Here is a 20,137-nt window from a genome sequence, read left to right as displayed (position 1 = left end):
CAGCAACCCCTACCACGCACACCCTGGCTCCCTGGAAATCCTCAGAACAGGAGCAGGAAATGTGGAGACCCCAAACCTGAGGTCCCAGCAACCCCAAGTCCCAGCACACCTTAACAGCAGCCAGAGACCCGGGCTCCTCCCACCATGCAGACCAGATGGTGCTGACGCCTGCTTTTCTTTCTGAAAGAAACTCAAGCACTTTTGACTTTCTTCCCCGGCACAATCCAGGGCACTGAGTCAGCAGCGTCGTGCCTCCTTCAGACAGCAGCTGGGAGGCCCAGATGTGGGTTGGGACCCTCTACTGTTACAGCCTTGCAGCTGAGCTGACAGCAAAGGAACAGGGCGTGTGGGCATCACACTGCCACTCATGCATTTAAAACCCAGGTGGAGTCCGGCCCCCACGAGCTCCTGAGTGGTCCTGAGCTCACACCCAGCTTCTCCTTGGCCTTAACCTTTGCGCCGCCATCGCCATCATGCTAGGCGCCGCTGACCACCGGCGCTCGGTAGCAGCAGCCGCAGTCACCTGGACCAGTCCTCGAGTCCTCCTGCACCCCACTCCAGTCCCCGGCCCCGCTGCCGCTAGCCAGTCAATTCGCTGCTAGTCCCATGGGTCACGTGAGACAGAGGAGGAGTGTGACGCTCGCTGGGTGACATACTTCAGTAAGCCAGATACTGACGCTTGGGAATTGCATAAAGGGACGAACATGCTAGTTGGCTATGATCTGGTTCCAGAACGCAAAATCACTGCAGACATGCAGACATTAAATGATTCTGCTAGTGCAGTTCACATCCTAGAGGTTAAGGTCAAAGCACGACCTCATAAGGAAATCTACCCTAACGTCATCCAGGAACCTAGACGAACTTTAAATGAACTGGGAATCTCCACTCCAGAGGAACTGCGCCTTGACAAAGTGTAAACCCCATGGATGGGCTTCCCAAGGATTTACTGATACTGCTACCTGACTGTAAACAACCACCTGGAAATATTGATGATAACATACTACCTTACCTGAACAAGTTTTCCTTTTTGAGTACCAAACCATGTAATATATCGATAACTTGGACTTGAATAAAAGGAAAATGAGTTTGAACTGAAACAAACAAACAAACAAACAAAAAACCGCACCCAGGTGTGCTGAACGGAGCAGAGCAGAGAGCAGTTTGGGGAGGAGAGACAGCTGTCCCTGGCTGCCTGAGAGAGTGGAAGGCTGAATTTACAACGTGCCCATATCTGGAGAAAGACCATCTTCCCTGCAGGCGAGAAGTCGTTTCCAAGCTTCAGGGAAGGGAGGCTGTCAGCCTAATCCTAGACAGGAAGGCTGGAGCTGCTGGCGGTTAGGCCAGAGACCCAGAGGAGGGCAGGTGTCTCCTGGGCCCGAAGGCACCAGGTTGCAGCACTGCATGGCTTACCTCTTCTGGCCAAGGAGGCACTGTACACAGCAGGCAGAGAGCCAGGCACTGCTTACCGGAAGTGGTTTCTGATTCCCAAGGTTTCCAGGGATGGCCCCTTCCTACAGGCAGGAGGCACAAACCAGGGCAGCTAGGATTTTTATTCTGTTGTTAAAGGCAAAGCACCACCCTGGCCATAAGTCTAGAGGGCCACAGTGCTGCCTGCCCCGAATCCAGTCCATCCAGTGCGGGAATCAAGCTCCCTCCAGGCTGGGAAGCCTGCTCCACACCCTGTGCTCAGCCCCGGGAGAGGCCCTGGACAAGCTCAGGAGGGCGCTGCTGTGGGTCCGCGCTTCTCTTCTCTGTGCCTGAAGCTGCGCAGTGGGTTCTGGGTTTTCGCCTTCTGTGGGGGCAAAACTGTGGATTAGCTGTGGCGAGTGGACGTCCGTGTGAGCAAAAGGAGACAGACTCAGAAAAGGGGGTGCCGTTGCCACTTGACAAGCCGTACAGGCCATGAGCCAAGGACAGGAGCTGCTGTGGACACCGCAGGGGCCCACCTTCTACTTCCTGTAGCTTGAAGAATGAGGAGGGCAGTGGGGACAGAACAGTAGGTCCCCCTTTGCTCCTGAAGCTGCCCCGTGGGTGGCCAAGGCAGAGCCCCAGTACCCACAACCTTGATCAGGGGCCTGGAGTTTGGGGCCAGTCCTCGGGACTTCTCCCTCCTGAGGGCAAGGGGCAAGCACATCCTGGCGACAAGGGAGCAAGCTGAGAGGGGAGCCCTGCAGCTGTCACCGAGGCCCCAGGGGACATACCTTGGCCTTCTTAGAGGAAGGGGGCTTCTTCCGCTTCTTGTGAGGGTGGAGGAGGCCGCGAAGAGCAGGAGGAACTGGAAGAGATATCTGGCTCAGCGGCCACTGCCCACCCCGTGCGCCAGCTCCAGCCCCTCTCCTCAGCCAGCGTCTGAGAGCCCGCCAGCTCCACCCTCCAGCTGGCTCCACCCTCCAGCTGGCTCCACCCTCCAGCTGGCTCCACCCTCCAGCTGGCTCCACCCTCCAGCTGGCTCCACCCTCCAGCTGGCTCCACCCTCCAGCTGGCTCCACCCTCCAGCTGGCTCCACCCTCCAGCTGGCTCCCAGGGTGCTCTCTCCCACTCTGAGCCAGTGCCTGGCACTCCAGTACACACTTAAAATGCCTAAGAACACACGACTATCTATTATCACACATGCACAGGGCCAGAAGAACAGCTATCCCCAGGGGTGGGATTCTGGGGACTTTCACCGTCTAAAACACTTCTTTACAGTATTTAGATTTGTCACAGTAAATGTGTAACAGAGAAAAGAAAATGCTGGGGCTTCCCTGGTGGTTCAGTGGTTAAGACTACGCTCTTCGAATGCAAGGGGGGCCCGGGTTAGATCCCTGGTCAGGGACCTAGTTCTGTATGCCGCAACTAAGAGCCCACATGCTGCAACTAAAGATCACGCATGCCACAACGAAGATCCTGCGTGCCACAACTAAGACCCGGTGCAGCCAAATAAGTATTTAAAAAAAAAAAAAAAAAAAAGGAAAGAAAATGCTGCTGAAACAAAAAAACCCTACATGTAATTTCTTCCTATGTGGCCCCTCCTCCCATATCCTTCCTCACCTGTCAGGTGCCACCATCACTGCTCGTGACCTGCTACATGATCCCTGGGCTCTGCTGTCACTCCCAACTGCCCAACAGCACAGGGTCCCATCCGGCCAGGCCACACAGGTCCTGACAGGCCTCTGGGCATCACACCGCCACACCCTCCCACGTCACCTTGACCCCTTTAGGTCACACGCTTCTGGCAATGACTTTGCTCCTTTGTGACAGAGAGGATGGAGTTCCCTCCTGAGGCAGGAGATAGATGAGCCCCAGGTTAGCCATTTACAACTAGCCTCCTGTTTACACTTTGAAAATAAAGATGATAATAATAGGAACAGGATAAGCAGCTGGACTTTGTCTCCTGTGGACACCTCAAGGTAACGGGAATGGCAGGAACAGAGAGGGGTTAAGCGCTGCTTAGGTAAAAGATAAGGAAACCACATATTTCCCATTCTTGGGGTCAAGGAGACCTCCCAAACTATGCATGAGCAAACAGTTCCTTAGGGGAGGGGGCGCTAGACCATAATATGGTCTGCTAACCTCCCCAACACCCTCGTGCTGGAATCCATCTTGGCTAAAAGATGCATGCGCACATCCGGCAGGGCCTTGAGTCCAACCAGGTATGGACCTGGAGCCAGATAAAGCAAGATGACTGGCCAGATGAAACTGGAAAGCTGCCTCCACAGAAGTGACTTGAAGCACCCCAAAAGCTCCCGGCTGGCTCGTGCTCTCTCTCTCGAGCCCACCCATGTTTCTCTGCACCCACCTTCCCTCCTAATAAAACTTTACTTACCTCACTACTTTTTGCTGAATTTTAAAGAATTGCTGAACTCTTTCTTCAAAGCAGACAAAAGCCAGGGCCCTGCTCCTAGGCACTACTAGTCTCTGGTGGTCTAGGGGCTAGGATACGCCCCTCTCACCATCACGGTCCGAGTTCGACTCCCGCTCAGGGAACTGAGATCCCACCTCAAGCTGCCACTCCCAAGAACACTCCCACCCCCTCTCCCCCCTCCTTTCTCACTCCGCAGACCAGGACCCCGGCTGGTGTCCCCTATAGCTCACTGTCCTGGGGGAAGTTGGTATTTTCCCGTATCTCCTGGATCCTTCCCTTCCACTCGCTGGGGCCTCTCCTGCCACACCTGCCAGTTTATGCCAATCCAGTGGGGTGCTGGGGAAGGGGGTCTGCACTCACCACTCCTCTTCCTTAACCCACTTTAAGCATCTTCAGCATAAAAGTCACACATACTCGTTACCAAAGACACAAGGGACATCGTTACCCAGGTGCAAATGGAGCCAGGCTCCTGAACACCTCAGCTGGGCTTTGGCCTCCTCTACATCATAGAAACCATCTCAGGGTCCATTCTTGTCCTCACAGCTGCAACCCAGACATCCCTTGTCCCCACAAGGTCTGTTCTCTGTCCCCTCTGCCAACTGTTCTAGGGACTCCAGCCACCTCCCATCCCCCGGCTTGGCCCGGTCACTAATCCCGAGTCTTCTCCAGCACCAGCAGCACTGCCTCTTACCTGCGACACCCCACCCCCACCCCCGCACCTGGTCACTCCCTTCCACACCCAGGCGGCTGCTTGGCCAGGTACTGGCTCGCACTTTCACTGGGCCAGGCTCTGGGGCGAAAACCCCTGGCCTTGAATGCCCGGTTTCCTGTCTCCCCAACAGAGACAGCAATGCCTACCCAGGAGGCTGTGCGGCTCAGTTCAAGCGAGTGAACAGAGGTGCGTTTGTGTCTGTGTGCATGCTTGCTGCCCAGTCCCCGTGGTCCTGTGTCAGCCCAGTGCACGGCAGCTGAGGGACAAACGCCCACCGCGTCCCCCAGCCCTGCTCACCCAGGTAGTCAGGGACGTGGCCCAGGTGGGGCTTCACCACAGCGGGGTGCAAGGGTAGGTCGTGCCGCAGCAGCTGGAGATCCCTGGGGTTGTCTTCAAAGTACGTCTGGCAGGGGAGAGAGGTGGGCACTGCGGGGTCAGTCCTCCTTCTGCAATTTCACAGGGGAGTTTCTGAACTGGTAATCGGTCTTCCAGAATTTCAAGGGCTAAGGTCTCACACCGCCTTCATCTGTGGTCACCTGGTCCCCCTCCAGAGCCAGCTCCAGACCTGGTTTCTCACCTCCCCTCAAGTGCTCTGCACACATGGGAAGGCATGTGTCCCCATTCCCACTCCCCTTTCTGTGGGGAGGTCAGGAGCCTGCCACACCCTCCTCACTGATCATCACCCCACGGGCCGTCCTGCACTGACACACAAACAGCCGCCTCTTCCTTTTCTGTGTAACACGCACCGCGTGGATGCACCCGACTTGGCTTCCTGCGTCTCTGTGGAGGACTCCCGGGTGTTTCCACCTAGGGAATCATGACGAACATGGGCACACGTGCGACTGTGCACGTCAAGAAAATAAACTCCAGGAGCTGTGATTCTGATGGACACGGCCACTGTCCACCACAGAGGCCAGGCTGACTCACCTCCTAACAGGACAGCTGGCATCCTTCACCCGCTCTTGGCCTGTTTCCTCCCCACCGACCTGCTGAAGGCACAGCTAGCTGTCCAGTTCACTGCCTCTCATGCTCATAGCTGGGCCAGCCTCCTGGAAGGGCGATGTCCTAAAGCCTCGCCCCTCCCTCCCCACGGCCCCTCACCTTGAGCTTCTCGGAGTGCAGAAGCTCCTCCTTGATCTCCTTCAGCCTCGCCTCGCGGATGGCTTGTTTAGTCACTGAGCGCATGGCGTCCTGGGGGCAGACACCGAAGGTCAAGACGGCGGGGCTGTGAGCCAGCCCTCCTGCCGTGCTGGGGTGCTCAGCAGCAAGGGCCTGACGCTGGGTCCTAGAGAAGCTCCGAGCACTCCCGACCCCAGGGGGCCCCGCTCACCCTGCAGCGGTAGCGGAAGCCCTCGATCTCCTCCATGCGGAACTGGTAGGGAAGCAGGACGGGGGCTCCACTCCCTGTGGAGGAGATGGCAGTGAGGCTCCCCTGGGCTGAATGCTCAGGCTGGGGTCTAGTGGGGGCCTACTGCTTAGAGGTAGGGGTGAGGCACCCCTCACGCTGGGGCGAGGCAGCCGGGGAGCCAGCCCACTCCTTCCCCGCAGTGCACACGTGCGCAAAAACACCTGGGTCTCACGGACAGTTCACAACAGGCGATCCACTCTGCTGTGGCCAGGGCAGCTTGTTGTCCCCACGTCCTGGGTTCCTGTCACATCTCTCAGCCTCAGGACCTGCCCACCCGCCCACTCTCCTCCTTCCAGGCCACTCCAGCCACGAGGTACCCGTGATGACAGCCGCGGAGCACTAAGGAGCACCAGCCCTTTCCGTCAGACCCCGGTCTGTCATAGTAGCGTCCTGGGTCACTCGATGTTTACAAAAGAAGATGGGGCGGGGGGGCGGGGTTTGGCGGTGCAGCAGGGGCTTCACCCATTTCAGGTAAGGAAACCAGGGCACAGAGAAGCAAGGCCCAGAGTCGTCCCTCGATCCGCCGTCACGCAGTGCCCCAGGCCACCTTCTACACAAGCCCAGGGCTCAATGCCAGGCAGTGAGCATGTCCTTTCTCGGCCCATGTGGCGAGCAGCAGTGAGGCCCCACAGGAAGCCCAGGCTGGACCCTCCACCCATAACCTGCTGGATGGTGGAGCAGCCCTGCCCAGCCCCGGCTAGCGTGCCCTTCCTGCAGCCTGGAACGCCGCCTGGCTGCCCCGCTACAGCATGACCTCCCGAAGGCGCCAGCGCAGAAACCCCCCAGCAGCCCCCTCTCCCAGGGTCTCCTCTGAGATGCCACCAGTCCCACCCTGTCTCCCAAACCTCTTCCCTTGGCCCTTCTGCCCCATGAGGCAGAGAATAAACATGACTTTGGCCAATTACACGACGGCTCTGGACCTCAGCTGGCTTGACTGTGAAGGGGGGCAGTGCCTGCCACCCAGGGAAAGGCAAGGACAGGTGGAGCGACATGGCGCACAGCATGGCCAAGTATGCGGGCGGCTGCTGCTTGTGCCGGTGTCCCTGCTGCCATCACCACCACCGGGTCTACGGTGTCATGGCAGAAGCCTGGCCCTGGCGCAGGCCAGTGAGAGCTGGGCTCTTACCTCCGCTGAGAAGCTCCTCGATCTTGCCCAGATGGGGCTGCTCCGTGGGCAGCACGAAGGTCAAGACGATGCCTGGGTTGTTGGCACGTGCCGTCCTGCAAGGAGAGATGGCCCAGCCCGTGTCTCTGGCTATATGTCCTGCAGTGTGTCCTCCGTCCAGGTGCCCAGCCCGCCACACTCCAGTTCTCCTACCTGCCGGCCCGATGTATGTAGGCCTCGGGGGTGGGGGGGAGATCAAAGTTGAGCACAGCACACACGTGGTGGAAGTCTATGCCGCGGGCCACACCAGCCTCCGGATCAGCGGCCCTGCAGGAAAACGCCCCGACCTCAGACAGACCCCTCCTCTCCTCCAAGGCCACGTTCTCAAGCTCATTTAATCAGCAAAATCTCTACACAAAGCCTTGTATGGAACTACAGGACCCTGACACGTGTAAGACTCTTAAGCATCTGAACTGGAACAGGAACTAGGGTAGTGGGGGCAGCCAAACCGGGCTCTGACCTCAGCTCTGGGGCAACACTGCCCACCGTCAATCCGATAACAATTCCCAGCCAGCCAACCCGTTAGGCAGACAGAGACTGGGGACTCCTCTTTCCCCCTAAGAAAGATCCTTCCCAAAAGTCACAGCCACTGGAGGCTGGGCCACCTCCCCTCACAGGATGATGACGTGCCAACAAACCAGGCAGTCTGGCCCTTCATGCTGCCCATGCAGCACGTGTGTTGGCCCTTCGCTCCCTGCCCCCAAAGGCTGAAAAGCGGGTCTCCCTGGGGAGGGCTGGGAGAAGAGAAGCATGGACTCACCTGTTCCGCTTGGGTCCTTTGCCCCGATGCTTGCCCTTGACTGGAGGCCCCAAAACTTCAGCATCTGTTGCTATGACGCAGTCATAGAAGCCTTGGTTGAACTGTGAGATGATGTGGCACCTGTGGCCCGAGAGCAGACGGAAGTGAGCCCCAAGAGCAGGCTGGAGGTCCCTCTCCTGCCCCCTGCTTGGTCATAACGGTCACCCTTCCTGACTCTTCCCTCTTCTTCAACTCTTCCCCGACTTAATCTTTGTGCCTCAACCTCCTCAAATGAAGATGGAATTACAGTAGGTACCGCAGAGTTGTGACAGATAAAGTCAGCGAGGATCAGTCAAGCCCAGAGCCTGGGCACGATCTTCAACCAAAACATGGGAGATGGCACACCTGGAGCGCAGCGGGAGCTCTCCATTGAGCACACAGGCGGGGATGCTGAACTGCTCCAGGAACAGGCGCAGCCGGTAACTCCGCTCCATTGTGTTAACGAAGAGCAGAGACTTTCCCCGAATCAATGACAGTTTGAGCAGGGCATACAGCAACAGAAATTTGTCTTCCTCAGTCTCACAAACCACCTGAAACTGCTGTAACTGGTCTGGCCCTGGCAGCTGGGACTCCTGTAACTTGAGGGTAACCTAGGGGAGGACAGGCCTGTGGTCAGGAAAGAAAAGAAGACAGAAATGCTACTGCAAGCCACTGGCTCACCAACCACAGCACAAACGTGTTAGTGCAGGGCACCGTGGGTCCCCTCCAACTGTGTAATGTAAGAATTCAAAGCATGCTAACCGTTGTAGTGTACAGAGAACATCAAACTACAAAACTACAAACATTTGGGGCACAGAACAAAGAGAAACATGCTATAAATGACTGTAGTGAGGAGAGAACCCCTATAGCAGCAACCTTCCTGAAGAGTAAAGTTCACATAAGGTGAGAACTTTAGCCCTGCTGCTCAAAGTAGCCTTTGTGCCCCTTGGGGGTCCCTTCTCAGGCTTTAGGCAAAGCATGGTTTGAAGCTCCTAGCGGACATCTGGAGCTACATAGTGATTTTAGGTTGGGGGACAGGGGGATGGTTACAACTACCGGCTTCTAGCACATCAGAACCAGGAATGCTAAACCAATAATTTCCCACCCCAAATAACAAAGGGTTCCTTTGAGAAGGGAGAAGCAAGTCCTTCTGAGTTTCATGTCAACGCCTCTAGATGCTTCCAAAGGGCCCTTACCGGGTTATGCAGTACCAGCTCCTTGAGTGCTTGTACGTCCTCATTAAAAGTAGCCGACATCAGAAAAGCCTGGTAAATCCGGGGCAAGTGACTAAAATGAAACAGAGCCCCATCAGACGCCAGCTCCAAAGCCTCTAACTGTGGCAGATGAACTGCCCCCTCGCTCTAGGTCCTAGTGTCTATTCACAACCCCTTTTCCTTACCAGAGAAGACTCTTGAGTTCCTCCTCAAAGCCAAAGGAGAAAAGAAGATCAGCCTCATCGACCACCAGCAGCTCCAGGGAGTCTTGCAGTTTCAAGTTGTCTTGTTGCAAGTGGTTTAATATGCGGGATGGGGTCCCCACCACTACATCAGGCTTCTCCATCAGTACAGCTCTGCAGGTGGGCAACACCTCAGTATTGGGGAGAGGGTAGCAGCTGGGATCTCACCCTGGATTAGCCCTCTTTCTTGCTGCACACAAACCCAAACCCACATCCCAGTGCAAACTCATTCCCCTACAGCCCTGTTGCTTTCACCCACCTCTGAGAGGCTGAGTCTTCAGCGGCTGAGACATTGGCCACCCGGATGTCTCGAGCACAGTAGGCAGCCAGCTGTTGAATCATGGACTGGGCCTGCCGTGCCAGTTCCTTGGTCGGCACAAGGACAAGGGCTCTCACAGCCTGCTCTACCGCGGGGCCTGTCTGCAAGAGACGAATTAAAGACTTCAGCCGGTCGGTTCATGTCATCACAGCCACCGCATGCTTCTCTCTACCTCTTCCAGACAATCTGACCCAACTGCTGTGGCTTCCTCACAACAATCCAGTTGTGGTCTGGTCATCCCTTCACTTACTTTACCCACCTCTGAATGTAGATAGAAGACTTTTCCCAGGCACTGACCTCAAATAGGATAACTTACTTCATAGTTACAAAGTGACTTAAAATGTACTAATTACGACATTGGCTTTTCTGGAGGAGAAAATGTGCCTACTTTTTATAGTATAAACAAGAGAAAGCGATTTACTCAAGATTACACAAAGAACGGTGGTCGCAGGGCCCGGACTTAGAACCCAAGTAACCTGAATCCCAGGCCAGAGAGTTTTACCCCAAAACCACCAGGTTCTCTCAGACCACGCTTCACGGGTAAGAGGTCAAAAGAAAACCCGGTTCTTGGGAAAGACTTGGGTGCGTGCGGGGGGCGGGCACAGCTTTCCAAGAGGGCACAACGCAACTCAGACACCTGCTGCTCCCTTTCCCGGCCCCTCCCCCGACTCACCGCCTTCTTGTGGAGCAGATGCTGCAGCATCGGAATGGCATAAGCGGCGGTCTTCCCTGAACCCGTGCGGGCCCGAGCCAGGAGGTCCTTCCCCTCCAGGGCCAGTGGGATGGCCTTTTCCTGGATCAGCGTGGGTCGCGACCAGCCCAGGTCGGTGACGGCCTAGAGGAGACAAGGGACGGCTCAGGCGGCGCGCTGCCCTGCCGCCGCCCCTCTCCACGTCAGCCCGGCTCCTCAGCCCTCCCCGGTACCTGTAAGAGCCGGTGGTCCAAGCCCATGTGTTCAAAGCCCAGCGTTTCGGGATCCTCCATGCTGCTGCTCTGTAGTGACAGCGCGCACGCGCGACAGGAAGAGCACGCGATGACGCGTGGGCTTGTCAGAGCAGCAACCAATCAGCTTCAAAGGAGTCAGCACGTCCCGGAAGTGGGCTTCCGGTGTTACGCGGAGTGCTGCGGATGCGGTGGCTTGTGCGGCCGGGGGTCTCGGGGAGGGGCGGCGAGGGGCGGCGAGGGGCGGCGAGGGGCGGGGACCCTCCCGGGCGGGGACCCTCCCCTCGGGTCCTCGCCGGTTCCCTGACACGCCCTCCAAGTGGCGTGCTAGGTTAAGGTTACCAGCTGCAGGGGCAGGCTCGCCCTAGCAGTAATGCCAGCATTAGTTATATTGACAAATACATAAATGTTTAGAGTGTTCGTCTGTGTACTACCTAAGAACAGGCATGCTGCGGGTGGTAGCTTACCACGTTCGGGAAACACTGGTGAGTCCTGCGCCCTTTCCTACCATTATGCATCTGGGAGATCTCTGTCAGGTTTATCTGTAAGCACTAATTGCTCTGCCACCTGCTGTACTCAGGAAAAGTGCACCAGCATATGTGTTCCAGGGCTGTTTGCCTGTAGCAGTGGTGGGAACCGTGGGAATCTGTAACGGGGCAATGGCTTTGAGAGTAGAAAGCGACGCTGGGTGTACCAGCATATAACAGAGGTCACCGAGGCTGGGCTAAGGTTCAGGGCCACAGGCAATCCAAAGGACAGGCCATAGCAATTGGATTGTACAAGGATGAAGGCTGGAAGAATGAGTGGCATAAGAAACAAAAAGGTAGGTTGCTCTGGGGTTCCCAAACCTAGCAGCCCATGTTGCCTGCACAGCTTGGTTAAAAATAAGAATTCTTGGGAGTTCCCTGGTGGCCTAGTGGTTAGGATTCCGGGTTTTCACGCGGTGGCCCAGGTTCAATTCCTGTTTGGGGGAACTGAGATCCCACAAGTGGTGCAGCGCGGCCAAAAACAAAAAGTTTTCTTAGTCCCCACCTGTATTAGTTTCCTATTGCTGCTGTAACAAATTACCATAAACTTAGTGGCTTAACACAAACTTATTATCTTACGGTTCTGTAGGTCAGCAGTCTGAGGAGGCCTCACTAGGCTGAAATTACAATGTTGGCAGGGCTGCATTCCCTTCTGGAGGCTCGAGAGGAATCATCCCTTTTTTGCCTCTCCCACCTTGGCTTGTGGCCCCCTTCATCTTCAAAGCTGTTAATGGAGGGTTGGATCCTCACCTCACATCACTGCAACTTTCTTTTGCCTCCCTCTTCCATTTTTAAAGAAACTTTGTTATGATATTGGGCCCACCCCAATAATCCAGGATAATCGCCGTATTTTAGAGGCAGATGATAGCAACCTTAATTCCTCTTTGCCATGTTTGGTAACATAGTCACAGGTTTCAGGAATTAGTACATCTAACTGGACATCTTTGGGAGGCTATTATTCTGCCTACCACACCACCCCAAACATAAACCTACTTAAACAGCTGGACCTGAGTGTTGCCCAGGAATCTATATTGACGAGTTTCTCACATGACCCTATAAATCTCCTCTGACGTGGGCCCAGCATGAGAGCCAGAGGTTAGGCTCTGGCTGTTGTTAGGGTGAGAACTGAGAGCAATTCATGCACCACAGGTAAAGTGGGGCTGGAACCAAAAGATGGAGATGGGAACTACCAGTCCGAGTGAGAGCTGGGGACTGGGCCAGGGATGATGGGATGAGTAGAATGGCTCCTACGCCCCACCCCCTTTTTGTGGTAAGGAGGTAGAAGGCTGTTTGATAAGGGTGTTATATAACCTAAGAAAGCAAGACTTTCAGAATGGAATCAAGGTAGTACTGGGGGGGGGGGGGGGAAGAAAATCACCAGAATTCCTTGGATGTAGCCGAACTTTCAGAAACATCTTCCTAGGCCATAATGTGTCTGAATACCACACACCAGTATGGAAATCCTTCTTTTCCCCATAGCCACCACCTATTAGCCTGTCCTCTGGCAATCGAGATTCCAAGTGCCCATCAGTGTAAAGGTGTGCTATACTCCCACCTTTGTCCTCACTCCACTCCCCTTCCTATCAAAAAATTCACAGGAGGAGAAACTGAGGACACACTGATGTATCAGCATAATTAAGATGCACAGCTGGACAGACTGTTGAAGGCCACCCCAGCTCTTCTGTGTAGTTTCCTGTATTCCCACAGTCCAGGCTCCAGTGTCTGATTAGCTGGCTAGATTCCTAGTAACAGCCACAGAGCAGAAATGTGTTCCCTTCCTGACACATCCCATGGTCCCCAAGAGGCTCAGGCCAGAGGTCCACACGCTGACTAGTTCCAAGGCTACCTGATTTTCCCTGTGTTAATTCTATGAAGACAATTAAGAACTATTTTAAATATCCAAAGAATTTTGGAAGAGTCATTTATGGCATTTCACCTCACTGGACCGTTAACGTGGCCATCCAGAATTAGAATTTTTAAAATATCTACAAAAATATTAAATGACAAAGCCTATACAACTAAATTGCATATACTTTTTTTTTTTTTTTTTTTGCGGTACGCGGGCCTCTCACCGCCGCGGCCTCTCCCGTCCCGGAGCACAGGCTCCGGACGCGCAGGCCCAGCGGCCATGCCCTGCTGCTCCGCGGCACGTGGGATCCTCCCAGACCGGGGCACGAACCCACGTCCCCTGCATCAGCAGGCGGACTCCCAACCACTGCGCCACCAGGGAAGCCCTAAATTGCATATACTTTTATAAGTGAAAGTAGGCACACACGTGGAGTAGTATAGAACATAAAGAGAAAAACAAGAAGGGCAGAATTTAGTTTTGTACGTCAGATAAATAATGTATTTTAAGTAAATAAAACCACGAAATAAAACGTCAAGAATGGGAAACTAAGGGCATTAAGCTTTATACAGCAGAAGGGCATGAGGGAAGTACACTAAGATGTGTTTAAATTTATGATTCCAGGGAGCTAAGAAACGGGTACGTAATCTCCTCACAGGATTCCTTGCTGACAGGTCTACTTGGTTGGGCTCTGTGAATGGCTGAGCCACCACCCTGTCCGTTCCCACAACCCCAGAGTCTCCAGTCAGGCCAGGCTCTAGCACCACAAGCCCACATGCTGAAATCCACTCCGGGTCAGCTGCAGAGGCCCCCAGACCAAGAGCCTTTCCTCCATTTCCCTTTGTGCCTCCCCTCTGCCCACAGCCTCTTATTTCATTTCAAACACAGCTACTACAACACGCTTTATTTCACTGGAAAAATCTGTATAAAGAACCAAATCTGGTTCCCATGAAGAAAACATTTACCACAGCTTAAATAAACGTTAAGGGAAATGGGAGGGTAAGAGTGCCCTGCCTTGTGCTAGCTCTGTCACTGCCTCAGTCTGAACTCGGGCCCTGTGTGACGGAAATCACAGGTGTCCCAGAGAATTCTCTGCCTGGCCCTCTGATTAGGCCTTGAGAGCAGCTGTCATGTCTGCTTTCTGGCCCTGAGAACTGAAATCCTGAGAGCTGCCATGGTAGGTAGTTATCAAGAATGCATTGGTAAACAATGCAGAAGAGACTGCATTGGTGTTTTCAGCTAGTCACACAAAGGCAGTAACACTTCAACTAGGAAGGAAAATATATAATTTTATCAAAAAATAGTTCTAATATATAGAAAAACATTTCAATCCTCTGGGGCCTTTGCCCCTTATTTACATTCACGAAGCCACTGAGTGAACCCAGGACTGACAGGGGAGCAGTGAGGTGGGGCCTCCTCGGTGGGGCATTTTGGTCGCCTACTTTCTAAGCAGACGAAGAGAGAGGTTAAAGCAGTAGGAGAGACATTTGCTCATTTTGTGACAGGATGGAGAGGAATCACTAGTGGCAAAAGCAGCAAGACAGTCCTGGGTCAGTTCTGACTCCCCACAAACCCCAAGACAGATCTTTGAAAGCTTGGACCAATGTCCTGTGTCCTTGAGAACCAGTGTTGTTAACAAGTGGCTGATCTGAATGCTTTGTTGCCATGGAACCAATGTGGCTTATATTCTTTTTTTCACTGTTTCTTCCCTCAAAATCCAGATGGATAAGGTATTGGGTGGGGAAAGTACCAAACAACTGAGGTGACAGGAAAGGGTCATATGGAGAGGGCACTACACCAGCTTCTTGGCCTCAAAGAAGCTCTTGAGGTGACGCATCTGCCAGATGCCAGTGAGGATGAGGATGGCGGTCTGAGCGATGGACCACCACAGGACTCTCTGGTTGGTGCTCTCACTGATCAGACGGAAGCGCTCTTCACGATACTGCGTAGGACAATGGACGCAGGATTAAATGTGTAGGAGAGACAGTCCCAGCATTTGTGAGGCCCCTCCCTCCTGTGCGACGACTCAATTGTGGGACCAAACGCCTTTTGAAATGCTGCCTCTGGTTCCCCTGGAAGTGCCCCAAGGAAGTGACATGCCGCCCCTCCACAAGCATCTCTGCTAGGACAGAAATCACGCTCTTACCATTTCAGCAAGATCCCAATGTAAAGAGGTAGGCAATGGCTATTGATAGCGTGTGAACTGTCCTCTCTACCCTTTATTCTACGGAGCGGAAAAAACGGCTGATAGCCCTTCGTTCCAGTCTTTGAACAGCTGATCTCCCAAGCAGGGAAGGCCCCAGGCAGAAACTTCCAGTAAGTGTAGTGGGTATAAAGGTCAACTGCCATGTCCAAGTACAGTGACATGCCCTTACCCTTTGGTAATCCTGCTCCTTCTGGATCTGTTCCACCTGATCCAGCAACTGGCGGGCTCGGAGCTGCAGCTCTGTCAGTTTATCCTTGGCAGCAATCTCGGGGTAGTTGTTGGCATGCTCCCCGACCTGGATGTCTAGATGCACACGCTAGAAGGAAACAGGGTTGGACCCCAAAGTCGTAAGGTCAGAGACACTCTGTGGTTATGGTGTCTAAGTAGTGGGACCTCCGATGGTCTGTTCCAGGCTATGGAACCCACTCTTGTCCCTGGCTGTGGGACAGAAGGGCAACGTCTATTTCTTGCTTGTGACTGTGCCAGAAAGTGTTACAAATGATAAGGGTAATAAATCAAAATTTTGTAACCAAGTGAGAGATTCTGAGCTATGGCCAAAGAGAAAATTCTCTTACCAGTCTGCCGCCAGCAAAGAGAGCCATCCTGGTAGAGTTGGAGTGCAGGCAGATCTGATGGTCACCAGGAGTGTGGGAAGTGAAGGTGAAGCGGCCCTCTGAGCCATACTGCCGGGACAGCACCACCTGCAGCACAGCAGTCAGTGAAAGCCCCCGCCTCTACTCTGACCTCTCCAAGTGCAAGCTCATGTCTTCTGAGCTCTGTCCACCCCAAGAGCTCTAGTGAAGGTGGCCTTACCTTGCCTTCAGGGTCCTTCACTTCCACATGCATGCCCAGGCCGGGGGTCGAGGGTAGGAAGATCTCCTTCTGCTTATCCCACATTTGGGTGCGGTAGTTCCCTGCGGAGCAGACGGAGCTGTCACAACCTACCTAGTCCGTCTGGCTCCCACGCTCCGCGGGGCGCCGCGGTTCCCAGGACGCCGGGCAGGGGGCACTGCTCCCCCGGCCACGGTCCGGCGTCCACAGGGCGCCGCTAGGAGCGGGGAGCCGGACCGCGTCGGGAGGACACGCAGGGCCCTGTCCACCCTCGCCCCGCCTGACCGATAACCATGGTCTCGTCGGGGATTTCCTCGATGAAGCAGCGCTTTTCGGTCTCGCCGATGTGGAAATAGAGCCCTCGGGCGCCCGGCGCGCACAGCGCGATGAGCAGCAGCGCCAACAACCCCATTGCCCGCCGACGCCCAGCCCCAACACCTGCCAACGCGCGCCCCTCCGCCCAGGGCGCATGCGCGCACCTGCGCCCAGCTCTCAAACGACGCAGCAAGACCCGGCGCAGAATACGCGTGCGCGGTGCCTCCCTCCCTGCGTCCGCTCTGCCCCGCCTCGCGTGCGTCTTCCAGGCCAGGATGCACAGCCGAGGGGAGGGTGCGCACGCGCAGGACGCTCGGGGCTTCCCTCCCGCTCTCTGGCTGCGCAGTCTGTTTGGTCACCGGCCAACGAGCGGTTTATACCCAGTGCGCATGCGCGCGCCTACGCCCCGCTCCCAGTAAACGCGGCACGGCGGAGTGGAGAGTAAGCGTGGACTGACGCCTTCTTTGCGGATCCTGCTTAGAGTTCTGCTGGCCTCCGCCGGGGCTTGTGTCCCAGATCTGGACGGTTGGAGGGCGGGCCCCAGATCTGGAAGATTGGGTCCCCCGGGGCGTCCGGACTCGGGGTCCGCGCAAGGCGGGAAAGTCGGAGCCCAGGGGCCGACGGGCACTTCCCGAGACCCAGGCTGGGCGGGTGTCGGTGTGAGAGCCCTTCTGGCGTGCAGGGGCCTTAGGCGCGTCCGTTGCCGCCTGGAGGAGAGGCCCGCCCGGCCTTTGGAGTCCCTGACCCGGGAGAGGAGGCCTTGCCTGGATGGGGCTGCAGTCCAGCCGACAGGAAACGACATTCCGAGCCAGTGGGGCTCCAACAGGCTTTTAGGTGTTCCTGATTTTAGGAGTTTGTCGGGTTTTTTTGCATGCGATGTCGGTGTTGCAGTGGTTATTTTCTGACACTCCCCTGCTAGGGGTACACACTGAAGTATCCACAGATAGTCACCCGGGGGTGCTGACCTGGGAGAGGAGGTGGAGATTGGGCTCCAGGTGAGAGATGTGTGGGAGGAGGGACGATGCGAGACGGTCCAGTTGTCTCTAGACTGCTCCCGAAGGGCGGGGCGAGGCTTGGCGGCGTCTCCGTCTGTGTTCTCCAGCCCGTATTGCTCTCTCAACTTGTCCGACTGCCCATTGTCCCCTAGGTGAAGGTGATATGGGACATGCAGTCCCTTGGACTGCGGGTCTGCTCCACTGGCCCGCAGTGGTCTGGGGCTCAGAGTGGAGAGAAATGTGGAAAAGAACGAAACCTGTCCTCGTGGCTCCTATGGGCCCGTGACAAGTGCAAGTGGGGGCCCATTGCTTGCTCTGCTGCCTGCCTTCCTTGCTAAACACAAAGAAACCCTGTAATAGCGTGCTTAGTGTTGCATATGCTCCTATTTATCGCGTAAGAAGTGGGATTGAACCAAAGCAAACATCCTTGTGGAATTAAAGAAGTTTTACAAGGCAAACCTCCCTGAGGAGCAGCTGTTCTGCGGTGAGGATGGAAAATAAGATCTTTTTAAGAAGCTGGAAATTTGGGTTTCAGTATGAAATCTGATTGTTAAATATTAGCCTGTGACTCAACTCTTCTCTAATGGAATGAACAACAAGGCACAATCTGGCCACATTCAGCAGTCATGTGAACAACATGTGATCTCATACAAATCCAGTGGGGGACAGTCTTCTGGTTTAAGTGACTTAACCTGTTTGCCGGCTCCTCCCTTCAGGTTCTCTGCGTCTTTCTCCTTTCTTTGAACAAACTGGTACAACTTGAGACTGAAGATCTGGGCTAAGAAAATTGAGGAAAAGTATGAGGAAAACTCAGAATGAGTAGGTCCATGAGGCCTGTTTACATCTCCTAGTTACAGCACCCCTCTTTTGGGATGGAGGAAGGTGAAAATCAAACCAGAAAGTTTCTTACTGGGCATGGAATTAGAACAAAGAAAGGTTGAAAATTTGTTTTAAATTTTCTAATAAGAGAATTTGGAAACATAAAAGTAGAATAACTACAATGAACTTTCATATACTCATAAACCAGTTTCAACAACAGTCAAGATTTTGCCTTTCTTATTTCATTTATCCCTTTCTGCATTTTTGTTTCCTCAAGTGTGTTAAAGACTCCCTGGACATCATATAGTTTCACCTATAAATATTTCAGTGTGTCTCTAGCAGAAAAGGACCATTAAAAATACCATTATCATACCCAACACAATTAAAAATCATTCTTTAATAATTCTAATACATAGTATATATTCAATTCCTCCCCACTCCCCGTCTCAAAAAACTTTGGATTATTTAATCAGGTCTAAACAGGTCTGCTTACTGCATTCATTGACATATCTCTTAAACCTCTTTTGACACACAGTAGTCCCCCCTTATCCAAGGCGGATACATTCCAAGACCCCCAGTGGATGCTTGAAATGTCAGATAGTACCAAACTCTATATATACCATGTTCTTTTTCTATACATACCTCAGGTAAAGTTTAATTTATAAATTAGGCACAGTGAGAGATTAACAATCACAAAATAGAACAATTATACTTTAACAAGAGTTATGTGAATATGGGCCCTCAAAATATTCTGTTGTACAAATTTAATGCCTCTTCCATTTTAAGTTCTCATCATGCACTGTGGTTATAACTTTTGCAGTTTGAGATTCAACAGCAAAACCAGCATGAATTTCTTTTTTCCTTCTTTAAAATTCCACAGAAGTTTCGTCCTTAACATAGATCTTAGCAACTTCAGCATATGATTTTTCTTCTTATTAAGTCAATAACTTTCACCTTTTCAACTTAAAGAAATTTACGGCTTCTTTTTGGCATATCTGAATTGCCAGCATCACTACTCTTGCACTTTGGGGCCGTTATTAATTAAAATAAGGTTTACTTAAACACAAGCACTGTGATACTGGGCTAGCCAATCTGATAACTAAGAGGGCTACGAAATGGGCGGGATACACTGGACAAAGAGATGATTCATTTCCCAGGCAGGACAGAGCAAGATTTCATCACGCTACTCAGAACAGCGAGCAATTTGAAATTTATGAATTATTTCTGGAATTTTCCATTTAATATTTTCAGACTGCAGTTGACCACAGGAAGCCAAATCCATGGATAAGGGGGACTACTGTATTAACAATTCCCCTTCCCTTTTTGTTGTTGATGGTGATGATGATGCCATTTACTTATTGAAGCAACTGGATCATTTGACCGATAGAATTTTCCACATTCTGGATTTGGTTGATTGTTTATTCATGTGTCATTTAACAGGTTTCTCTGGCCTTGGTACATCCTTCAAACAGTTAAATCTAGAGCCAAGGAGTTACAGTAAGACAAAATGTGTTTAAATCCATTAAACCCATTACCCTTATTTAAAGCTCAAATTCTCTCATAAACACTTTTGCTATGCTCTTTTTTGACACAATTCCAGTAGCGTTTAGGGGCTTCCTTACATTCCATTTTGTACATTTCCTGCCCTAGACACCAAATCAGCCATTTATCCAAGGAATCCTAATTCACTTTTAGCAAGAAATGGTATCTGTATTTCTATTTTTTTTTTAGGAGGACCCTGAAATTTGTCCTAATTGATGGGTAATTGTAAGAAGATTGCATTCCCCACAGGAAGAAACCTGCCTTAAGTAATCTAATTCCCGAGGTCCCAAACCTTTTCCCCTCAAAGGTGGGAGGCGGGAATTTTTGCCAACGTTTACCTAGGCTAGCTACCCCTTCATTCATTCATTCAGCCAATATCTGCTGAGTACCCATTTGTGCCAGACACTGTTCTAAACCCTGGGAACACACTGG

General features: G+C 53.1%; 2 protein-coding genes and 1 long non-coding RNA gene across 4 annotated transcripts; 1 reads left to right on the top strand and 2 right to left on the bottom strand.

The window, feature by feature from the left end:
• Positions 1–1,535: 1,535 nt before the first annotated feature.
• DDX56 (DEAD-box helicase 56) lies at positions 1,536–10,741 on the bottom strand. 2 transcript variants are annotated; one of them, XM_033862848.2, is made up of 14 exons: positions 10,607–10,741; positions 10,356–10,517; positions 9,623–9,783; positions 9,307–9,477; positions 9,104–9,194; positions 8,274–8,518; positions 7,890–8,009; positions 7,283–7,396; positions 7,091–7,185; positions 5,887–5,960; positions 5,658–5,747; positions 4,854–4,959; positions 2,202–2,275; positions 1,536–1,792 (listed from the first exon to the last, which is right to left on the bottom strand). In XM_033862848.2, exons 1-14 carry the CDS (start codon positions 10,664–10,666, stop codon positions 1,715–1,717), a joined length of 1,641 nt encoding a protein of 546 aa, XP_033718739.1. In that variant the 5' UTR covers positions 10,667–10,741; the 3' UTR covers positions 1,536–1,714. The 2 variants fall into 2 exon arrangements, 1 of the variants encoding a protein (XP_033718739.1); XR_004528051.2 differs by lacking the exon at positions 1,536–1,792 and having other exon boundaries at positions 2,233–2,275; positions 4,854–5,002.
• A 126-nt stretch (positions 10,742–10,867) lies between these two features.
• On the top strand, positions 10,868–12,157 carry LOC117313563 (uncharacterized). The gene is made up of 2 exons (XR_004528052.2): positions 10,868–11,109; positions 11,741–12,157. It is a non-coding gene; the product is annotated as an uncharacterized lncRNA (long non-coding RNA).
• Positions 12,158–13,886: 1,729 nt separating this feature from the next.
• TMED4 (transmembrane p24 trafficking protein 4) lies at positions 13,887–16,503 on the bottom strand. The gene is made up of 5 exons (XM_019939076.3): positions 16,320–16,503; positions 16,017–16,117; positions 15,779–15,904; positions 15,373–15,519; positions 13,887–14,939 (listed from the first exon to the last, which is right to left on the bottom strand). Exons 1-5 carry the CDS (start codon positions 16,444–16,446, stop codon positions 14,790–14,792), a joined length of 651 nt encoding a protein of 216 aa, XP_019794635.1. The 5' UTR covers positions 16,447–16,503; the 3' UTR covers positions 13,887–14,789.
• Between the last annotated feature and the right edge of the window lie 3,634 nt (positions 16,504–20,137).

The sequence above is a fragment of the Tursiops truncatus genome, chromosome 9 (assembly GCF_011762595.2).
Source record: "Tursiops truncatus isolate mTurTru1 chromosome 9, mTurTru1.mat.Y, whole genome shotgun sequence".
NCBI lineage: Eukaryota > Metazoa > Chordata > Mammalia > Artiodactyla > Delphinidae > Tursiops > Tursiops truncatus.
This window is presented reverse-complemented; position numbering and strand designations above follow the sequence as displayed.

Excerpts from the sequence above, each read along its gene's own strand:
- DDX56 (XM_033862848.2), bottom strand. The coding sequence starts at position 10,666 with ATGGAGGATCCCGAAACGCTGGGCTTTGAACACATGGGCTTGGACCAC. Across the intron at positions 10,518-10,606 it reads TGGACCACCGGCTCTTACAG|GCCGTCACCGACCTGGGCTG; the intron begins GTACCGGGGAGG and ends TGTCTCCTCTAG. Across the intron at positions 1,793-2,201 it reads CTTCCTCTAAGAAGGCCAAG|AAGGCGAAAACCCAGAACCC; the intron begins GTATGTCCCCTG and ends TTGCCCCCACAG.
- TMED4 (XM_019939076.3), bottom strand. The coding sequence starts at position 16,446 with ATGGGGTTGTTGGCGCTGCTGCTCATCGCGCTGTGCGCGCCGGGCGCC. Across the intron at positions 16,118-16,319 it reads CGACGAGACCATGGTTATCG|GGAACTACCGCACCCAAATG; the intron begins GTCAGGCGGGGC and ends TCTGCTCCGCAG. Across the intron at positions 14,940-15,372 it reads AGGAGCAGGATTACCAAAGG|TATCGTGAAGAGCGCTTCCG; the intron begins GTAAGGGCATGT and ends TGTCCTACGCAG.